The sequence below is a fragment of the Heliangelus exortis genome, chromosome 2, assembly GCF_036169615.1.
Source record: "Heliangelus exortis chromosome 2, bHelExo1.hap1, whole genome shotgun sequence".
In the NCBI taxonomy this organism is placed as follows: domain Eukaryota; kingdom Metazoa; phylum Chordata; class Aves; order Apodiformes; family Trochilidae; genus Heliangelus; species Heliangelus exortis.
Genome location: NC_092423.1, coordinates 130,890,153 through 130,908,405, shown reverse-complemented (window position 1 = coordinate 130,908,405; position 18,253 = coordinate 130,890,153). Strand labels below are relative to the sequence as shown.

The 18,253-nt window shown below is 38.3% G+C and overlaps 1 protein-coding gene across 17 annotated transcripts in view; it reads left to right on the top strand.

The window, feature by feature from the left end:
• Nucleotides 1-18,253, top strand: part of UBR5 (ubiquitin protein ligase E3 component n-recognin 5) — a 79,127-nt gene that overhangs the window by 9,624 nt on the left and 51,250 nt on the right. For 16 of the 17 annotated variants that reach the window (XM_071738101.1, XM_071738116.1, XM_071738115.1 and 13 more), the window contains exons 2-7: nucleotides 5,886-5,930; nucleotides 6,432-6,513; nucleotides 6,691-6,767; nucleotides 7,534-7,653; nucleotides 10,648-10,837; nucleotides 11,980-12,139. In XM_071738101.1, coding sequence (XP_071594202.1) covers nucleotides 5,886-5,930; nucleotides 6,432-6,513; nucleotides 6,691-6,767; nucleotides 7,534-7,653; nucleotides 10,648-10,837; nucleotides 11,980-12,139 — 674 coding nt within the window. The remainder of the gene's footprint in view (nucleotides 1-5,885; nucleotides 5,931-6,431; nucleotides 6,514-6,690; nucleotides 6,768-7,533; nucleotides 7,654-10,647; nucleotides 10,838-11,979; nucleotides 12,140-18,253) is intronic. The other variant, XM_071738114.1, reaches the window with a different exon arrangement.

Below are 18,253 nucleotides of genomic sequence, written 5' to 3'. Positions count from 1 at the left end.
AATTTGGGAACATAGAACAATGATTCTGGCATTCTGTGCCAGAGGACAGGGTTCTGACTTGTATTGCCTGAATCTGCAGATCCTAAGTTTGGAAGTCTCCTGTCATAAAGTAACATCAGATTGAGTCTGACTCATTCTTCTGTCTTGTATTTTTCTTTTTTCCAGAGAAACACCACAAGATATTTAGGCAACCTGTAGCTATAGATCTGCTTTGCTATCAAATCTTGTGTATATTGCACTAAATAACATAGATAGCTGTGCTGTAATTGCTATGTGCTTGCCTTGTCAGGATAATACAATTTATTTCTTCATATTTGTATGAAGACTTGTAGCTACAGCTTTTTTTTTCAGAAAAGGACCATGCTGTGTCATAGCTATTTTAGGATGGGTTTTTTTCTTATTTAAAAATTACAGTTTGCTTGTATATTCTTGAGTGACATTATGGCTGCACTTTGCACTCTGAGTTAGTTTTTTCTTAATTTTTCAGAAGGTCATGTTTTCACAGTCACCTCAATGATAAATCTGAAGAAAAGGACCTAAGTAAATTTTGATCTAGAGGAACCCATTGGCCAGCCTAGAAATTCATCATCAATCAGTGGCATCTGGTTTTGGCAAACTTAATGCTTTGTATCACAAGTCCTACAGGTGGCTGTGCTGTGATCTTGCTGAGGGGATTCCTGCTAGTGAAACAGTACTTCCCTCTGTGGATTTTAGTACCTGTGAATATTTTTACTTGATATCAAATATTACTTCTCAGACACTTCCCTGACCCCTTGGTGTAGCTTTTTTCTAAGCCACAGCACTTCCATGGTTTCTATAGCAAAACATGAGGTCCTAGCTTTTCAATGGCAAAAAAAGTGATTATGTTGCTGTGTCTCCAAGTCAAATGCATGGAGATCACATCCCAAAAGGAAGAAGCTCTCAGTCACAGGATGGTTGAGGTTGGAAGGGACCTCTGGGTCATCTGGGCCAAATCGTGTGCTCAAGCAGGGCAAGCCAGAGCTGGTTGCCCAGGACTGTATTGAGTCAGCTTTTGAGTAACGCACAAGGATGGAGACTCTACAGCCTCCCTGGGCAAGCTGTACCAGACCTTTGTTTCCCTCAGAGTAAAAAAGTGTTTCCTGGTGTTCAGACAGAACCTCCTGTGTTTGATTTCTTGCCCATTGCCTCTGGTCCTGTCACTGGGCACTGCTGGGAAGAACCTGCCTCCATCCTCTGTACTGCCTCCCTTTAGGTGTTCATGTGTGGTGAAAAGATTCCCCCTGAGAGCTGTCTTTTTCCCAGGCTAAACAGTCTGGCTCTCAGCTTGTCCTCATATGAGAGACCCTCTGCTCCCTTATTCATCTTTGTGGCTCTTTTCTGGACTCTCTCCATTATGTCCATGTCTCTCTTGGGAGCCCAGAGGTGGACACGGAATGCCAGGTGTGGCCTCATCAGTGCTGAATAAAGGGAAGGAGGATACTTCATGTAATGCAGCCCAGGAGACCATTTGCTTTCTTGGCCACGAGACATGCTGGCTCATGTTCAACCTAGAGTCCACCAGGGCTCCCATGTCCTCCTCTGGGGTAATGGGTGTAAATTGGAGCATAGGAGGTTCAAGTTGAATATCAGAAAAAATTTTTTTACTGTAAGATTGACAGAGCCCTGGAACAGGCTGCCCAGGGGGGTTGTGGAGTCTCCTTCACTGGAGACATTCAAAACCCGCCTGGACACGTTCCTAGGCGATGTACTCTAGGGGGCCCTGCTCTGGCAGGGGGGGTTGGACTAGATGATCTTTCGAGGTCCCTTCCAACCCCTAGGATTCTATGATTCTATGATTCCTCTGCAGAGCTATTTTCCAGCTAGGCAGTCCCCAGCATGTCCTGTTGCATGGGGTTGTTCCTCCCCAGGTACAGCACTTTGTGTTTCCCCTTGTTGAACTTCAGGAGGTTGCTCTGGATGGCAGTGTGATCCTCTGGCATATCAACCACATCTCCCAGTTTGGTGTCATCTGCAAGCTTGCTGAGGATACTCTCTGCCTCTTCATACAGATGGTTAATGAAGCTATGGAACAGGACTGAATTCAGTATTGACTCCTGGGGTACACTGTAGTCACTGACCTCCAGCTCGACTTTGTACTGATGCTCACTAGTCCCTAGGCCCAGCCCTTCAGTGTTTTCAGTCCACCTCACTGCTTGTGTATTCTTACTTCATGAGTGAATTATGGGAGACAGTGTCAAAAGCTTTAGTTAAGTCTAGGTACACAATCCACTGTTTTCCCCTGGTTCAGTGATAGGAAATTTGCCTTGCTGTTGTAAAACCAGAACAGAGATATATTCTTATCCTCTGCAGGGTGAAGAAGATGGGCAAGTCATTTTACCAGCCTATGCAGTATGTGTTTAGTTCTGAATATTAGATTTTGATGGGTATCTCTCCTTAACCTTCTGATGTTGCTATTTTTCTTGTCTCGCTTTAGCAGACCAGCTTAAACCTAATTTTAGATATAGGTCATTACCTATATCAGTGTTACATCATGAAATAATAGTGGCCTGCTGTAATGGAATGTACTTTCTGCAGTTAGTGCATTAGCTTAGGACTTCAGTTATACTGCAGAAAACTGTTTTCAGGAGATTAATTAGTTTGATGTTTGCCATATTAGCTTTCTGCTATGGCTTACTGGTTCATCACACTATGTTTCCATTGTTCAGAGAGGATTATTCAACAGTCAGGATTACCTTTATCATTCAAACTGATAATCTTAAAAAATAGAAAGTAAAGTTTGGGAGCCATGTGCTGTAAACCTGTGCTGGCTGATAGCATAAAAGGTAAGAGTTGCTATTATAGTCAGGCAAGGGGTCCATCTTGTTTTTTCTGTTTAAAGGGACCAGTGCTAGATGATAGGAGTGTTAGAATAGGGCAGGCATGCAGTGATGCTTTTCCAGCTTCTACCAGTTTGCAGCTCAGAGATTTCCTGAGCAATATGTGTTGGCTTAGTATGTAATAACCAAATAGTCCTGGTTTATATTCCTAGGAATGTGGAGAGGATGCAGTGTAAGCCATGGTACACCTGATTACTGACTGGATGAAGCAATGACTTTCTTTTCATCTCATTTGTTGTGGTGTTCTGTGTATTATAGTCTAAAAATGTCTTCCCACCCCACTGAGCAGTATTGGTTACCTTGGAGGCTGTAATTTTCTACTTGCTCTTGGGATTTTTTTTTTTTAAATCTGTATTACCTTATGTCTTCTATAGGTAATACTGCTGGCTTTTGTGTGGTAAGCTCCCCCTCCCTTACTATCCCGAATGAATGAATACTTAGAGCACACTTCAGTATTTTTCTCCCCTCTTCTACCACTACACCTCCCCCACCCTCTCAAATCCCCCCTCATGCTAGTGGAGAAGAGGTTTTTCACCTTCATTTATTAATTTATTAAATTAGAAGAAAATTGTCCGCTACAGACAACTGTGGAAGTCTGCTTCTTGAGAAACTGCTTTCTAAAACTGAAATGGTGATCAGGGGTGGGATCCTTTTGTACGTTCTTTCAGGGCATGGAAGATGGCTAGCTGGGACTTCATAGCAATGGGAGCATTCAGCATCCAAGACATTCTGGGATCAGGAAACAAAAATACAGTGCTTCTAGGTTTCTCATTGGTGTCCATTTTCTGAGTTTCTGAGACTGTGTTTTTATGGCACTGATAGGCATGGGAGTTCATTTCCACATGATTCAAAGCAAGGAAGGGTGAGAGGGCTTTTTTTTGGAGGCTTTGCATCTCTGCTGGGCTAAAACCTGTTAATAGGCCACATGGCTGCCTCCTTGGGTCTGCCTTTCTGTTATATCTTGTTTGACCCAGGCTTGTTGCTGATCAGCCTACTCTGTTGAGACTGTTGGGACTGGTATTGCTGATAGATTCACCAAGTATGCAGGTCAGCTTTCTGTGCATATGTCTTCCTTATCACTTCATATTTTTTTACAAGTAGAAAGGGAATATTTTAAAATATTAAAAAATATACATAGAAAAATATATTTCTTTGGTAGTGTTGAAGTTTTGTGACCCAAAGCTCATCTGAGGAAGCTTTAAATGTTGCTTATTGCTAGTCTGGTAATAAAGAGCTATTTTATTTGCCATCAGCTTTTCATGCAGGCAGTGCAGTGAACGTAAAGGTAGTTTTTTCTATTCTGCATTCATTCCTCATGCTTACCAAGTGGAGAAACGCTGATGGAAAACTGCTTGGGATTCCTGTGGGAAACTGCTGGGTGATATACTTCAGATATGAAACTTCAGGGATGTTTAACTTGTAATATATTATGCAGAAGATCCCTGCTTGCTTTATAAAGCCATAGGGTAGCCTGTGGAGTGTGTGCCATTCGTATTTGGGATTCATTCCACATTCTCCCACAGTAGTTAACTAACTTGCATGAAGTTTGTGTTCTCCCTTTTCCTTTTGTGCTCAGAATCTTACCTTGTCTGTGTATGTGTTCTTGGCTTGTGTGAAGTAGATCTGCCTGGAAACTGGGAATGTGAAATTGCCTTCTTACAAACTGGCAGCTTGACTTGGAAAGCAAAAGGCTATTCCAAGCACATTCTCTTCCTTCCTGCTGCCCTTTCAATGTACTCCTTTCTACTTGTGCTTGAAAGTTATTCCTGTCAGTATTTATCTTGCTTCTCAGACAGACGTATCTTTTTTTTCCCCCCTGTTTTCCCTCAGAACATGCACTTTAAACTTTGTTGATAGCATTAAGACTTCGTTGTTTGGACTTCTAATCTGTAATCTTCCTCATTTTTGCAAGTAACTGAAGTCTGTTGTCCATAGCTGTCTCTGTGCAGAAATTGAAGAGAAGCAGAAATGGATTCAGACAGAGGAAAAGGGTGTTGGTGTGCATGTCTTTTTGTTAGGTTTAGAAAGGTGTTGCTGATGAGGAAAGTTTGTGGAATGCTAGATTGAACACAGTGCCAAAAGTATGATATTTTTTTTTTCTTTAATTAAGAAGGCCTTACATTTTACAGGATTCATCTTGGTTTTATATCTCAATATAATGCAAAATTTCAAACTAAAATTGGAAGTTGTTTAGGGTTTTTTTCAGATTTGTTGTCATCTTTAGGAAGAAAGGAACCTTGAAATGCCTACCTGGTATTAGAAGACTATCTTTGCTGTCTAGGGAGGGTCTTTTCTAAGTGGTTTAAAAATTAGCCTAGAAACTGCTGTGTTGGTTTCTGCTCTTGGACACAATACTCTAAGCAGGAGTCATCTGTGGGTTTGCCCTTTTTTGGGTTCTGATCTTCCATTTGGCTAGGTGCCATGAAAGTAAGATGAAGTACTTCAGGAAACATTCTTTCCCTTTTAGTAAAGGTGATGCTTTATGTAACTCTGTACCACAGTGAATTTGGGTTGTTTCTTCAGCGAGTCAAACTTTGTTCATCCCTTTGGTTGCAGGCTTTTAGGTATCTGTTTTCTTGCCTTTTTTGAGGAATTGACTGCTATATTTTTGACTGATAAGACACATACTTGGATTTCCTGTCTGCTCTGGGATGCTGTATTCAGGCATATATGAGCAAACACAAGTACATCTACAGCTCATTGCTTCATCTGCTGCTTGTTTTCTGTGTGAAGTTGTAAATGGTGCTAACAGGGCAGTAGTGCTTTTTGACAGTGACTTGCAAAACCTGAGTTTTGAGGCAAGGTAGTGGTGGGAGGGTAGAACTGAAGCAAAAAATGTCTAAAGGAAAAAACAGATTTGAAGCTGATTGATATCCAGTTCTTATACAAACTCCTAAGACCAAGTAGTATTTATGCTTTATTAAATGTGGTGGTAAGTTGTTCCCATAATGTCATACATATGCTGCTTAGGTGGATGTACTGTGGAGGATGTCTTTCAAGCAACAGCTTTGTTTGTTTGTGTTTCAGATTAAGGGAAGTTTCAGAGAAGCTGAACAAATATAATTTAAACAGGTAAGGCATTGCACATGCTGCTGTAAATTAATCCAGAAAGTAAATTTTTTCTAAGAGCAACAAGAAGCAAACACTTGTACTGTAGATATTGAGCCTTAAAATGCCTTAATACTATTAATTCTAAAGTTCAGAAATGCTTCAGATGACACAGGTCTTATATTGGGAAGAAAACGTTAGGTTTTCAGTTATGATAAATAACATTATTAAGTATGCTCCTAATGAAACGGCTCCTTAATTTGAAGTATAGCCCTACTGTTTATTGCTGAGCCACTTAAGTGAAAATGGTATCTCCTTTTTAAGGTTTTGTTTCCCCATTTTCTGTGCTTAATGACAAAAAATATAGTTGCTTCAATGTATGCATATTTAGTCATTCTTGAATGATTTATGTCAGTAACCAGCAGTGCACATTTTTCCTTCCATATGCCCAGTTTGTTGTTTTTTTAAAATTTTATTCAAACTTTACAAGTTAAAATGTTTTACAGTCTCACTTTTTGTTTTCAGCCACCCCCCTTTGAATGTATTGGAACAGGCCACTATTAAACAGTGTGTGGTGGGACCAAATCATGCTGCGTTTCTTCTGGAGGTAAATTACTTAAATCTGCTTAGATAACAAACTTGAAACCACACAGTTAAAACTAATTCTTCTAACATCAAATTAGTCAACATTCTTCAGTAACTAAAGACCTGTTTTTATTTGTATTTTTTGTAACTTGGCTTACACTTTGATTTTGGACACTCGGTTTTCTTGTTTTAAATCTAGGACGGTAGAGTCTGCAGGATTGGTTTTTCAGTTCAACCAGACAGATTGGAATTGGGTAAACCTGATAACAATGATGGGTAAGAGATACTTTTCTTCATATTAAATAATTCTTTTGAACTGAATAAGCAGCTTGGCTGCTTGCTTTTTTTTTTTTTTTTTTTTTTTCTTACTGGATTGCTTTTGGAATGAGTACTTTGAGTAGATAGGCAATGGTTATGGTGATGCAGCCGAACAGTCTAGCTTGATAAACTGGTGTAGGAATAAATAGTAGGTGTGACTTTAAAAGAAGTGAAACAGGATCTCTCTAATTTAAAGAAACAAACCCCACCAAAAAAAAAATCCTTATGAAAAAAAACTGTTAAATTAAGCCTCATGTAGGCTCTGAAAGTGGTCCATCTGGAGAGGCTTACATTTTTGACCTGTTATCTTCAGGTAAGTTTCCCTTAATAGGACTACTTAATGGCTCATATTTGAATGTAAGCCACTTCTTAAAATGAAAATAGCACACTGAGGCTCAGGTTTATGTATGGAACACCTGGTGACTACAGTTTGTACATATACACTAACTGAAAACTCAGCACAGTAGCTAACTCCAGTATGTATTTGCAACTGTCCTATTATGGTTTGCTGATGTACTTAAGATCTGTTAGGCATGTTTTCCACTTTGTTTTTCCAGTGTACTTCTTAATACAGCTAGATTAGTTTGGAATATTCCCCAAGGGTGTTGCTTAAGCTGGTATGTTACCAGACTAAGTCCCTGAGAATTTAGACCTGGGATTCCAGGTTTTGTTCTTAACCCATTTGGGATTGTTTTGTGACTGATTTACCATCTTTTACTTTCAGTTCAAAGTTGAGCAGTGGCTCAGGGGCAGGAAGGACATCCAGGCCAGGCAGGACTAGTGACTCCCCATGGTTTCTGTCTGGTTCTGAAACTCTGGGCAGACTGGCAGGCAACACCCTTGGGTAAGTTTTGATAGGATTGAGGCTGCAATCTGTTTTTTCCATATATGAGTATATGTGTATACACATATATAAATTGTATGCAGTATGTGTAAGGGAACGTATAATTACAGCAGTTGTGTAGGTAGGGCCTAATAAAAAACTTCACTGACTTGGTTAAAATAAGAGAGATACAAGTGACCCTTCAGTACCCAGGATATGGGGAGTTCTTTGTGTGTGTGTGAAGAATAACTGGATTTTGGCTTTGTTGTCTTCTTTAAAATGTTTTTTAGTTCCTTGATTTTTGAAAAGCAGTTTTTTTGAGGGGCACTATCAATTTAAACTAGCAGCATAAAGTAAAATGAGTGCCTTTATGCAGGAAGAATCATAATTGTCTGTGTTTACAGACCTTTGTGTGCTCAGTTTTTTTGTGACTTTCTCTCCCTTGCCCCAAGTAATGAACTATGTTTTGTTAGTTGTAGCCTTACACATAGTACTAGGAAGGGAACATTGGGAAAAAGCTGTTACTCAGAACTTTTCAATTCTCCTATATGCTGAGTGTACTATACTGATTTTTGTTATAATTAGCTTTAAAATTGATGATGTCCCTTGATATAGCAATGTAAATTAGTCTTCTTTACATAGTCACAGTAAACCCTTTGCTAAATGCTTTGGTAGGACATTTTGAACAGTGCTGCTTCCTAAGGTTACTAACTGTAGTGAGGAGAATTTTGTTCACAAACTGTTTCTGCACATGAATGATTTATAAAGAGGGAGGAGCTACAACATTAATTCTTTGTTACCAAATAAGCTGATTTCATCTGGACTTAATTGCATGAAAGATAGCTCACTCCCTTACCCCACCCCTCAAACTTTTTGTAAAACCTTTGTGCATCTGAATGTAAAACCCATGTGTTAAAAACTCACTGACTTTTCCTGGCTGTTTTTTCCAAAGTGTAACTGGTTAAAATTGCTTGAAGCTATGTGCTTAGGAGACACCTAACCAACCTTCCAACCTTGAAGAGTTCCTAGTTTTCTCTTGCGTGTTTCAGAAATAAGTAGTTGAATATCAACAAAGTAGGAGAGTTGCAGTAGACACTAACTGCCCTGTTAAATGAAGGGAATACTTACCTTACTAAGCTGAGTCTAAAAACATTCAAACTATGGAGTCCTTAGATTAGATCACTGGATTTGGAAAATTGCTGGCATGCTCATGGGCAGTGAAGAGATGTGTAAAAGTAGTAGGTGAGCAGAAATGTGCAGAAGGATTTCCAGTCTGTATTAATATTTAGATGAGGTTTAGACAGCCTTAATAGGAACAGCAGTGTCCTTATGAGTTTGGGGTTTTTTCTCCATAACACGGCCAAGTTAAGAAACACTGAAATATTTGAATTATTATATCAACATAAATGTTTTTACTACTACCTGCCTTGTCACTGGCATTTTATAAGTTGAAGTAAAAAATGCATCTCTAACAAGTATAAAAATCTAATCTGTAACCTTTTCTTTGAGCCTGTATCTTCCCTGGTGAGAATTGAATTTGAGAATTTTAATATGGGAAGAATTAGACTTCTGCTTAGCCCCCCCTTTTCTTCCCCTTCAGCCCTCTTCCCACCTCTTGAAAAAGATTAACTGACTAATTTTATTTAAAATGTTATTGTTTTTTTGTTTGGGTTTGTTTTGCTTTGTTTCCCATTTCAGTAGTAAATTTTGTTGTGAGCTCTTTTTCTGACTCCTGAGACAAGACATTTGCTAAAGCCATATTTGAATTGCTTTTTGTCTTGTCATTGTCCTTGTGGTCTCTGTCTAGAATTCTGAAAGTGTAGATGTCTCTTACAGGGCCTCGTCTTAGCCAGATACTTGAGTTATTCTGTGACTGCATGGTCTTGTGAGAAAGAAAACCACTACCAACAGAGAGAAGAATTATAGTAATGAACTTAAGCCATCAAATGTATTCTTACTTAATTAGCTTTTGTAGCTACAGGTGGTGTACTTTTCACATGCATTTATTAGAAATGCTTCAGAGAATGTACTTCTTTTTCTTTATTTAAATTTTTTTCTTGAAAGGAGATTGAGGCTTAGGGTAGTTGAGATCAGGAAAGTTCTGCTGGTATTGATTATTAAATAGCAATGGTACCATATTGGGTATTTTTCAAAATAGTTTTGTACAACAAACCTTGAAGAGCAAAGCAGTCTTTTTGCCTTTCATGACACCAGGCTATCTAGTCTGATCTCCAGAATGGATTCAGCTGTGGTGTGAGGTTAGTGGAAAGTTGTAATGATGGGAAGTTGTTTCTTTCTACACATTACTGCCTTTTTACTTCCTCGTTTTGATATTGACTTGATATTCTATATGAGAAATTAAAAAGGTGTTCAGTCAGTTGAGGTATGTTTTTGCAGTGTATACCGTTGATGTTGATTTTTCCAATAGCAGTAAGTCCAGAGTAGAGTATCTCTTGAACACCATCTGTGAGGATCAGAGAAGTAGTGTGAGATCTGTTTTGTGGTAAAAATTACTTGACTTTTTCAGTGTAATCTTAAGCAATTTCTTAATATAAATCAAGTCTCATAAACTTTAGAAGACCCATCTGAGCATAGTGACCTTCTGCAAACAGAGTCCACTGGCCATGAAGCTGCTGTGCTTGTGCTTAGTTTAGGAAACTGACAGCTGAGTGTTATGCTGCTGCTGATACTGCTGCTTTTAGAAACTGAAGGAATTGATGTATGCATGTATGTAGGTATGCATACATCCACACAACTATTGGAGTAGGAAGGAGTGCAGGCTACAGTTGGAGCTCTTTTTTTATATTTCCTCTGTGTAATTCTTAACTGGTACTCTTGTTCTTACGAGCTTTGGGTGTTATGTTGGCAGCGTTTGTCTACGAAGTCAATCTACAGTATTTTTCAGAAACTGCCGACAAGTTATTTGTAACAAAGCTAAAAACTTACTTCTTGAAGCAGTCATCAAAGTGTGCTGCTATATATATAAAAAAAAAAAATGTACTATAAATTTTCTAGAAGTCGCTGGAGTTCAGGAGTTGGTGGAAGTGGAGGAGGGTCTTCTGGTAGATCATCTGCTGGAGCTCGAGATTCTCGAAGGCAGACCAGAGTTATACGCACAGGACGAGATAGAGGATCTGGACTGCTGGGGAGTCAGCCACAACCAGTGATTCCAGCATCAGTCATTCCAGAGGAACTCATTTCACAGGTATGTGAGCTAGTTGCCAAAAACTCAGAGAGTTTCTCATAGCATGTGAACAGAAATGCGTTGAGATAGTGCATTTTCTCCGAGGAGTAATGGCATATAATTGAAAAGACTAACCTTCCCTACCTGAGTTATATGTATTTGTAAATCTTTAGTGAGTGATTGACTTTTTTTTGGCTTCCAGAATTTTCATTTCCAAAACTTCCCCTAAGAGAAGTTATGTACTTAATCGAGATGGGGAAGGTCGTGCATTGTTCATTTGCAGGTGGAAGATGTGAAAAAATGAAATATTTGAGAGTCCTATCAAGCATTATGACAAAAACTTTACCTTTGTGTGCTGTTAAAATATATCTTCTTTTGCTTGCCAGCAGACCATTTTATTTGGTGCTTTATTGTGTTAAGAAAGCATTTGGTACTGTTTTTTTCTTGCCTTCTGCACATAGTCTGGAGTAATCCTCCAGAACTGTCATCTTCACTGGCATTTGGTAGATTAGAAAAAGAAAATGCTGAGTCTCAGCATTAGTGGAATAGACTAGAATGCTTTTGGGTTTTATAAATTAATTGGATCTGTTCAACATTCAGGAAGTTTTTTTCTGCATTTTCACTTTGCTGATAAAGATCTGAATATTGCAGAAACTGGTGAAAAGAAGTCTTTAGAAAACAGAATGATGAGAAAAAGGAAATGAGGTGGTGTTAGATTGAAGGGCAGTGGAAAGGGAAACTAGGGGCAAAAATACAGGAATTGGGGCGTAGCTTTGGAACAACAGTTGATGGCAGAACTCTTTCAATTGACATAGTAAGTGTAACCACTTAGGTAGAAGTATTGCAAGACATTCTCAGGAACATATTTTGCTTATCCTTTAGCTACAGCATTAAGCATTTTAAGAAGTAGATTCTAAGGTGGACCATTAGGAAATACAGCACTAAATTTGGAATTCAGTAGCCTAACTTGAACTGAGAGAAGGTTGAGTATGTAGTTCAAGATAATATGAAAAAAAAAATCTATGGAAGCCTTTGTCTAGATGTCCTGTGATTTGACTTTGTTGTTGTTGTTAAACTTTCTTTAAAATTGAGCATTCTTTTCTTGGAAAGGGTGGTTGGTGAGCTGAGGATGACCAGTAACCAATTATACTCTGCTTTTACAGGCACAAGTGGTTTTACAAGGAAAGTCCAGAAGTATTATTATTCGGGAACTCCAGCGAACAAATCTTGATGTAAACCTTGCTGTAAATAACTTGCTGAGTCGTGATGATGAAGATGGAGATGATGGAGATGACACAGCAAGTGAATCATATCTTCCTGGAGGTTTGTATCCTGCAACTTTTGATAAGAAAATAATGTATTTTTCTGTATTTAAGCACTGATGATGTGCTCTGTGCTGTGCAAGGTATAAAAGGAAGAATATTTCTTGCTTATAGGAGCAAAGTCTAAAGATGAACAAAAATGGTGAACTGGGATGTCTTGAGGGGTTAAGTTAGTTATTGAAGAGTAACTGTTGACACTGTGGGTGGCATGAGAGTTTTGGGGTTATTTTCTTTTTTAGGTTTCCAGGCTTTGTAACATCAGCATTACTTACATCTGTATTTTGCTGCTCAACAACATGCTTGGACTGCTGTGTGGCTTGCTCATAAAAGCTAATTCTAAAACCTTCTAGTGACTTGCATGTTTGTTTTTTTTTTTTTTTACTACTAACATATATTCTTAAGATACATCAGTTTTTAGAGCAAAAATTATACAGCTGTTTTTAATAAAATTCCTCAAGTGAGGGCAAAACAGCTTAGAGTTGGTACAGTTAGGTTGAGGATTTATGCTTCATCTCAAGTTTCCTTCATAAATGCTGTAGTATTCTGGCTATACTGGGAAATACTGTAATTAAAGTCCATCTATTTAAAAAATACTGTCTTTCCAATAGAATTGCATTTTATGGAAAGACTTTGAGTCTTCTTTTACATTGGCTAAATAATTTAGGTAATTTTTGTTTCTGAGTATACCTATTTGAAAACATAGCAGCCAAATCTAATATTTGTGTTAAGTGCACTGCATGAAAAAAACACATCTAAACTCTGACTACATTTTAGCTTTTCTTTCTCTGTGTCAAAATGATGTTTTGGGATTTTTCTAAGAAATGTTTTGGGTTGTTTTTTGTTTTTTTTTTTTTTTTTTTTCTGCTCATCTGGTTCACCAGGAAGGTTCATGGGCTTACTCCATCATTATCTTGTCAATCATGTGATTAGACAAAGGTTTTTTTTTGCTCTGCAGCAAAGGCTTTGTATTTCATTTTGCCTCTTCTAGTTTTAGTTGCATCTGTCAAGCTTCTTTATTTTGCTGTAGAACGAAGAATCCTCTGGTGAAGGGAGTGAAAAATCTTTGATCACTAAAGGAACAAGACCCAAGCTTAATGACATTAGACAGTTGGACTGGAGGAAGTAAATTCCCCTGGCCCTTTCCAGCTATTCAAAGCAGGAGTTTGCATTCCTTCAAAACCAGCCTTCAGAATATAAATCACTGCTAATAATAATTTACTGTAGAAGTTCCTTTTAACGATACTAACCAGCTTTCTGTGGCATTAACCATTCTTAGTACCTCTTGAGATCATAAGCACCATGACTGGTAACTTCTATTTGAAGGTGTCTGCACTACAGTCTGAGTCTTTTTTTGTTGGAGATGGGTTAAAGCAGTATGCTATGGAAAGTTTCACTGTCCTCACTAGCTGTCCACAAACAATTTTGTCCTTGGCTTAATTTTTAAAGCTTCTCTTCTGTTTAGACTAATCTCTTACAAGGGATTGCATCCTCCTAATATTAGCATTTTCTCCCCTTTGTTCTTTTACACTGCAGAGATTCTTTTCCCCCAGTTCTTGTGGGAAAAGATGTGGAAATGACAACTGAAGTGAAACTTGATATGTCTTAACTCCAGTCTTCAAAAATGCAATGAGCAACTTTTAGGGTATACTATGCTTTCTCTGTCTTATTTCAGTTTTGTGGGCAGCAAAAATAAGATTGCTGCACAGAAATTAATTATTTGGATACCAAAATGTGATCAAAACAGTAGGAAAAACTCTAGCTGAGCACTAGGCAATGTGGTCATGACTCTACCTATGAGATATTAACGAGTACGAATTACTTGTCCTCACTTGTGACACATAATCATGTAGGCTAATTTTTAGGAAAACCTTCTGGCCAGAGAAACTTGCCTGTAGGTCTCTGGAAAAGGTAATCGACAGTTTATCCTTCAGAGTGATGTAGAAACATTTTTGAAGTCTTTCGCTCTGGAAACCATGTACTCTTCTTGCTTTTACTTGTCATCTCACCTCTGGATGCTCTTTTGAAACCAATAACATCAGAGTTCATAAAAGAAAACTGTAGATAACTCATAAATGCTATATGCATTTAATTCTTAGGGTTTTATGATTCCGAAAGATTAAAAATTTCTTTTTTCTTTTAAATCTTGTCAAGTTATGCTTTAAAGCTTTTTGATTTTGTTCCTTCCAAGCACAGAAAAAGCAAATGATAAGATTTGCTTCAGGGCTTTTGAGGCTCTTGCATTTTGATTAAAACCATATGCTACATTTTACTATTTCTCTTCTGCATGTCTGGTGCTTTCTGACCCCTAAATTTAAGGGTTACTTCTCTAAGCCTTCCAAGACAGAAACTTTTAAAAAAACACTAAGAGAATTTTACACTTCTTAACAACTACATAAGGAAAATAATCAAGGTAAAAACCTGCATAGAACAAGACAATTTAGCACAGAAAAGTCTTTAAGGTCTCTAGCTCATAGCAAGTTGAATTAGAGGCTTCTGAGCTTTATGTTCTGTTAATTTGCTATATAGAGAGTCTGTAGGAGGTAAAATATTTTGTTGTTTGTATAGTTCAGGTGTTTGCATTTTCGCTCAGTAACTTCTTGATGTAGTGGCTTCTCACTAGTGGGACTTGTGAAACATAGGTTTGGCTGTATTCTGACTATTTTGCATTTTGAAATTGAGATGAGCTTGTTTAAAACCACTTTTTTTTTTAATGCTGACAGTAGACACGCTGGTGTTGCAGCAGTACTTAACTGTCTTGGCTTGCAGTGAGGGGAGGTGGGAACCAGAGAGTAACATAGGATCAGTTCAGTGCCTTGCCTTTGGGTGAAAACAATTAGGTGTATGGGTTTTTTCTGTGGTTTTGTTGGTGTGGGTTGGTTTTCTTTGTTGGATTTCTTTCTTTAGAACTTCAAGTATGGTAATGTTTTGAATAATGCATATATCTTATCAAGAAATGAGTTCTGGAGTTCTGTTGGGAGTCTGGTTTCCTAGGAAACCAGAAGACATGTTTCCTCCCGTTGCTGTCACAGTTTGGCCAATTTAATCCACACTTGAAAGACGAGGAGATACTTCAGACATTGAATTCTTGAATATTTCATAAAAATATTTAATATGTGTTTGAAAAGAGAGGAGAGAACTTATGATTGCCCCCTTAAGGGAAAAGGTTTAATGGCAGTGCAACTTGAGACTGGAATCAATGTAGGCAATGCCTTCAGTTAATGAATCCAGTGATACGTATGGACTTCCTGAAAATAAAATTTTTCTCAGTACTGGAATTACTGCTTTTTTATTATTATTTTTTATTTGGTAGAGGTTTGTTTTTTTTTTTAATTTGTTTTGTTTGTTCTCTTTCCTCTGTGTTGAATATTCCTTATCTTCCAGTTTTCAATGGTGTTTACTAGTGAATCATAGGTACTTTCTTAACTGAAGAGGTCTATTAGAATTATCACATAGAAATGTGAAAGGTGTGGTCTGATTCTGGTCTAACACAGCAGCAAGGTGAATGATGCCATCCCATGGGATTTTTCTCAAGAGCAAGAAAATAGTCAGAGAATGCACTTTCTCTTGGATTCTTAAGCTGGATGTAGCCTTGCAAAATATGTATTTTCACAACACTAAAAAAATCCCAGTGATGTTTGAAGGGGAGTGGATTTGGCTCCTGTCCCTACTGATTTTAGCACCTTTGTTTGCTGGTATGGAAATGGAAGAAAGGGGGTATCTTGCAGAAATATTGGAAGAAAGTTAAAATCTCATTTGAAGCTGAAATAAGAGGGTAAGAAAAGGCTTCATTTCCTCACTTGTCTTAATGCACATTTAGCCAAAATCCACATAGTTTTGGTTATTAAGTCTGATGGATTGAATTTTTACTTTTCTTTTTTGGAGACTCAGCTAAACCCAAGATGCCTAACTTAATGTAAGGGTGTGTGGGGGTGTGTCACACATTAGTGTATGTGTTCTGTCAACAGTATTTCTGGGTTAGCTTACCTTAAAAAAACCTAATATTGTCCATTTTGCTGCAGAGTGTGTTTCTGTACTGTCCAATCACATTCCTAAAAAGAGATCAGAGGTTTTTGCACTTTTTGGCTGGATACTGACCAAAAAAGTTGAGAAAGAGTTACTAGACAGTGCAGGTGGTTGTGGTTTGTGTGGGAGGACTGAATAGGAGCAGCAGTGTGTGAATATTGGGAAGTACAACAGGGTTTCATCTGGGGTTCCTGCTCTTGAAGTCTGGTACTTAGAGGCAGTCTGAAGATGAGGTATAGTGCTGTTTATTGCTGTGGAAAGCCAGTGGAAAATAGATAAAGTAGCAAACAGGGTAAGGCCACTCTGAAGGATCTGAAGTGTATTAGTAAGAAGGAGCCTGTTTGCCAAATCCAATTTTTTTTACTAGGATTTTCAAGTAGTCTGTCAAGGATGACTTGCTAAAATGTACTGCATGAACCATGAGTCCCAAGTGATGTGTTTTTAGAAGTACAGTCTGCAACTGAGTGGATTATCTTATGTAAAAGGCATTTGTGCAGGTCTTGCTTTGAAATCTACGGCACTCAGTAGTTTCAGTGCTGTTTTTCTGGGGACAGCTGATTTAAAAGAGTCTAAAAAATATAAGGATGAATATTCTACTGGATATGAAAGTCTCTTAACACTTTCAATATCAGTAAGTGGAACAGTTAGGTCAATCACTGCTGGCTGTAAGTGTGGACTTCTGGCTCCTTTTCAGTTTTTTAATACTCTCTCCTTTGTGTTCCTGCTCCCTTCATTCAAGACACAGGAAGAAAAAAAACATAAAAATTGGTTCCTACTATTAAGAATGCTTTTATTTCAAGTGTGGTTTCTAGCCACTATTTTGTTTTACGCTTATGATAAGGTAGAGACTGAGAACTAGATGTGCTGAAATTACGTGTGCTCCTTCTGTGTTTCCTGAAGGGACTCTGTGTGTAGCCTCCTGTTAGCTGCAGGAGTGGTTTAAACAGATGAGGTGCTGCTGCTGCTGCCTGAAGGAGCTGTGCTGCCGTTCACTTGCATGGTGGTGAGGTTTGTGTGCCTCTATGGGCAAGCTGAAAGCTAACCTGAGGACCCTGGTGTTTTACACCAATTTGATCAAAGCTTTGGGGGAGCAGCAGAACTGTCTCTTTCGTCAGCAGGAGGGTCTTGTCAGCTGGGCTCATGTGGTGAGGAACCACCTTTGGGGAACTGTTTATCCAGTGAAGTCAGTCTGAAGATTCCTTCCCACCTTAACTTCTATACAGTATGAATTATTGTTTCAAGCCAGGTGAATGGGCTCTTTAAAGATTTAGAAATCCCACCTTGTGGGCCTGTGGCCCCAAGGAAGCACCTGCCACAGGGATGAAGGAGGGAAGGAGGACTGTCCTTTCTGTAGCAGCAAGATGGAAGTCAGTTTAGTTGTTTTTCTGTACAAACTACTGGACTTCAATAAATTACATTAATTTTCAGTAGTCTGTTTTGTGTGTGGATGGTAGCTGGAGTTTAGTAAATGGAAGGAAATTGTTTTATACTTTATAACTATGAGTATTTTTGAGAAACTGAAAGCTTTCTAACACAAAAAGTAGTGCAGTCACTACTTTTAGTATTTTTCATGGTTTTTGGTTGGGTTGTTGTTTTTTTTTCTTTTTTTTAACTGTGTGGTAATAAAAATGGTGCTTTTTCCAGATAAACATTTTTGTTTTTAATGTAGCTACCGTTTAAAGCTTTATTCTGAGAGCTACAAGCTACTAGCCTGTGAATTAAACCAGTGTGTCAGTCTCTGAAAGACATATTCCATGGAGAAATGTTACAGTCTTTGACATCAAAGACATGGCTATGTGAAGGCCAGATTTCATCATCAATTCTGTCCTCCCTAAATTCTGGGCCAGCTTTGGAGTTCTGTGTTACATGCATGAGTGTGCATGTACATGTTTGCATATCTTATCCTAGTGCTTTGTTCTTTCAAGTGACAGGCTAAAGTTTGAATTTCTGGGTTACAGAAAATGTCTTTTGGGCAAGTCTTGTTTGGGAAATGTGGTTAGATAAGTGTCAGAGAAGTTCTTGTAGGGAGATTTGGTTTTGTTCATTAGTTCGCTAAGCTTGATTGTAAATGTGGTTGCATAGGAGGCACATG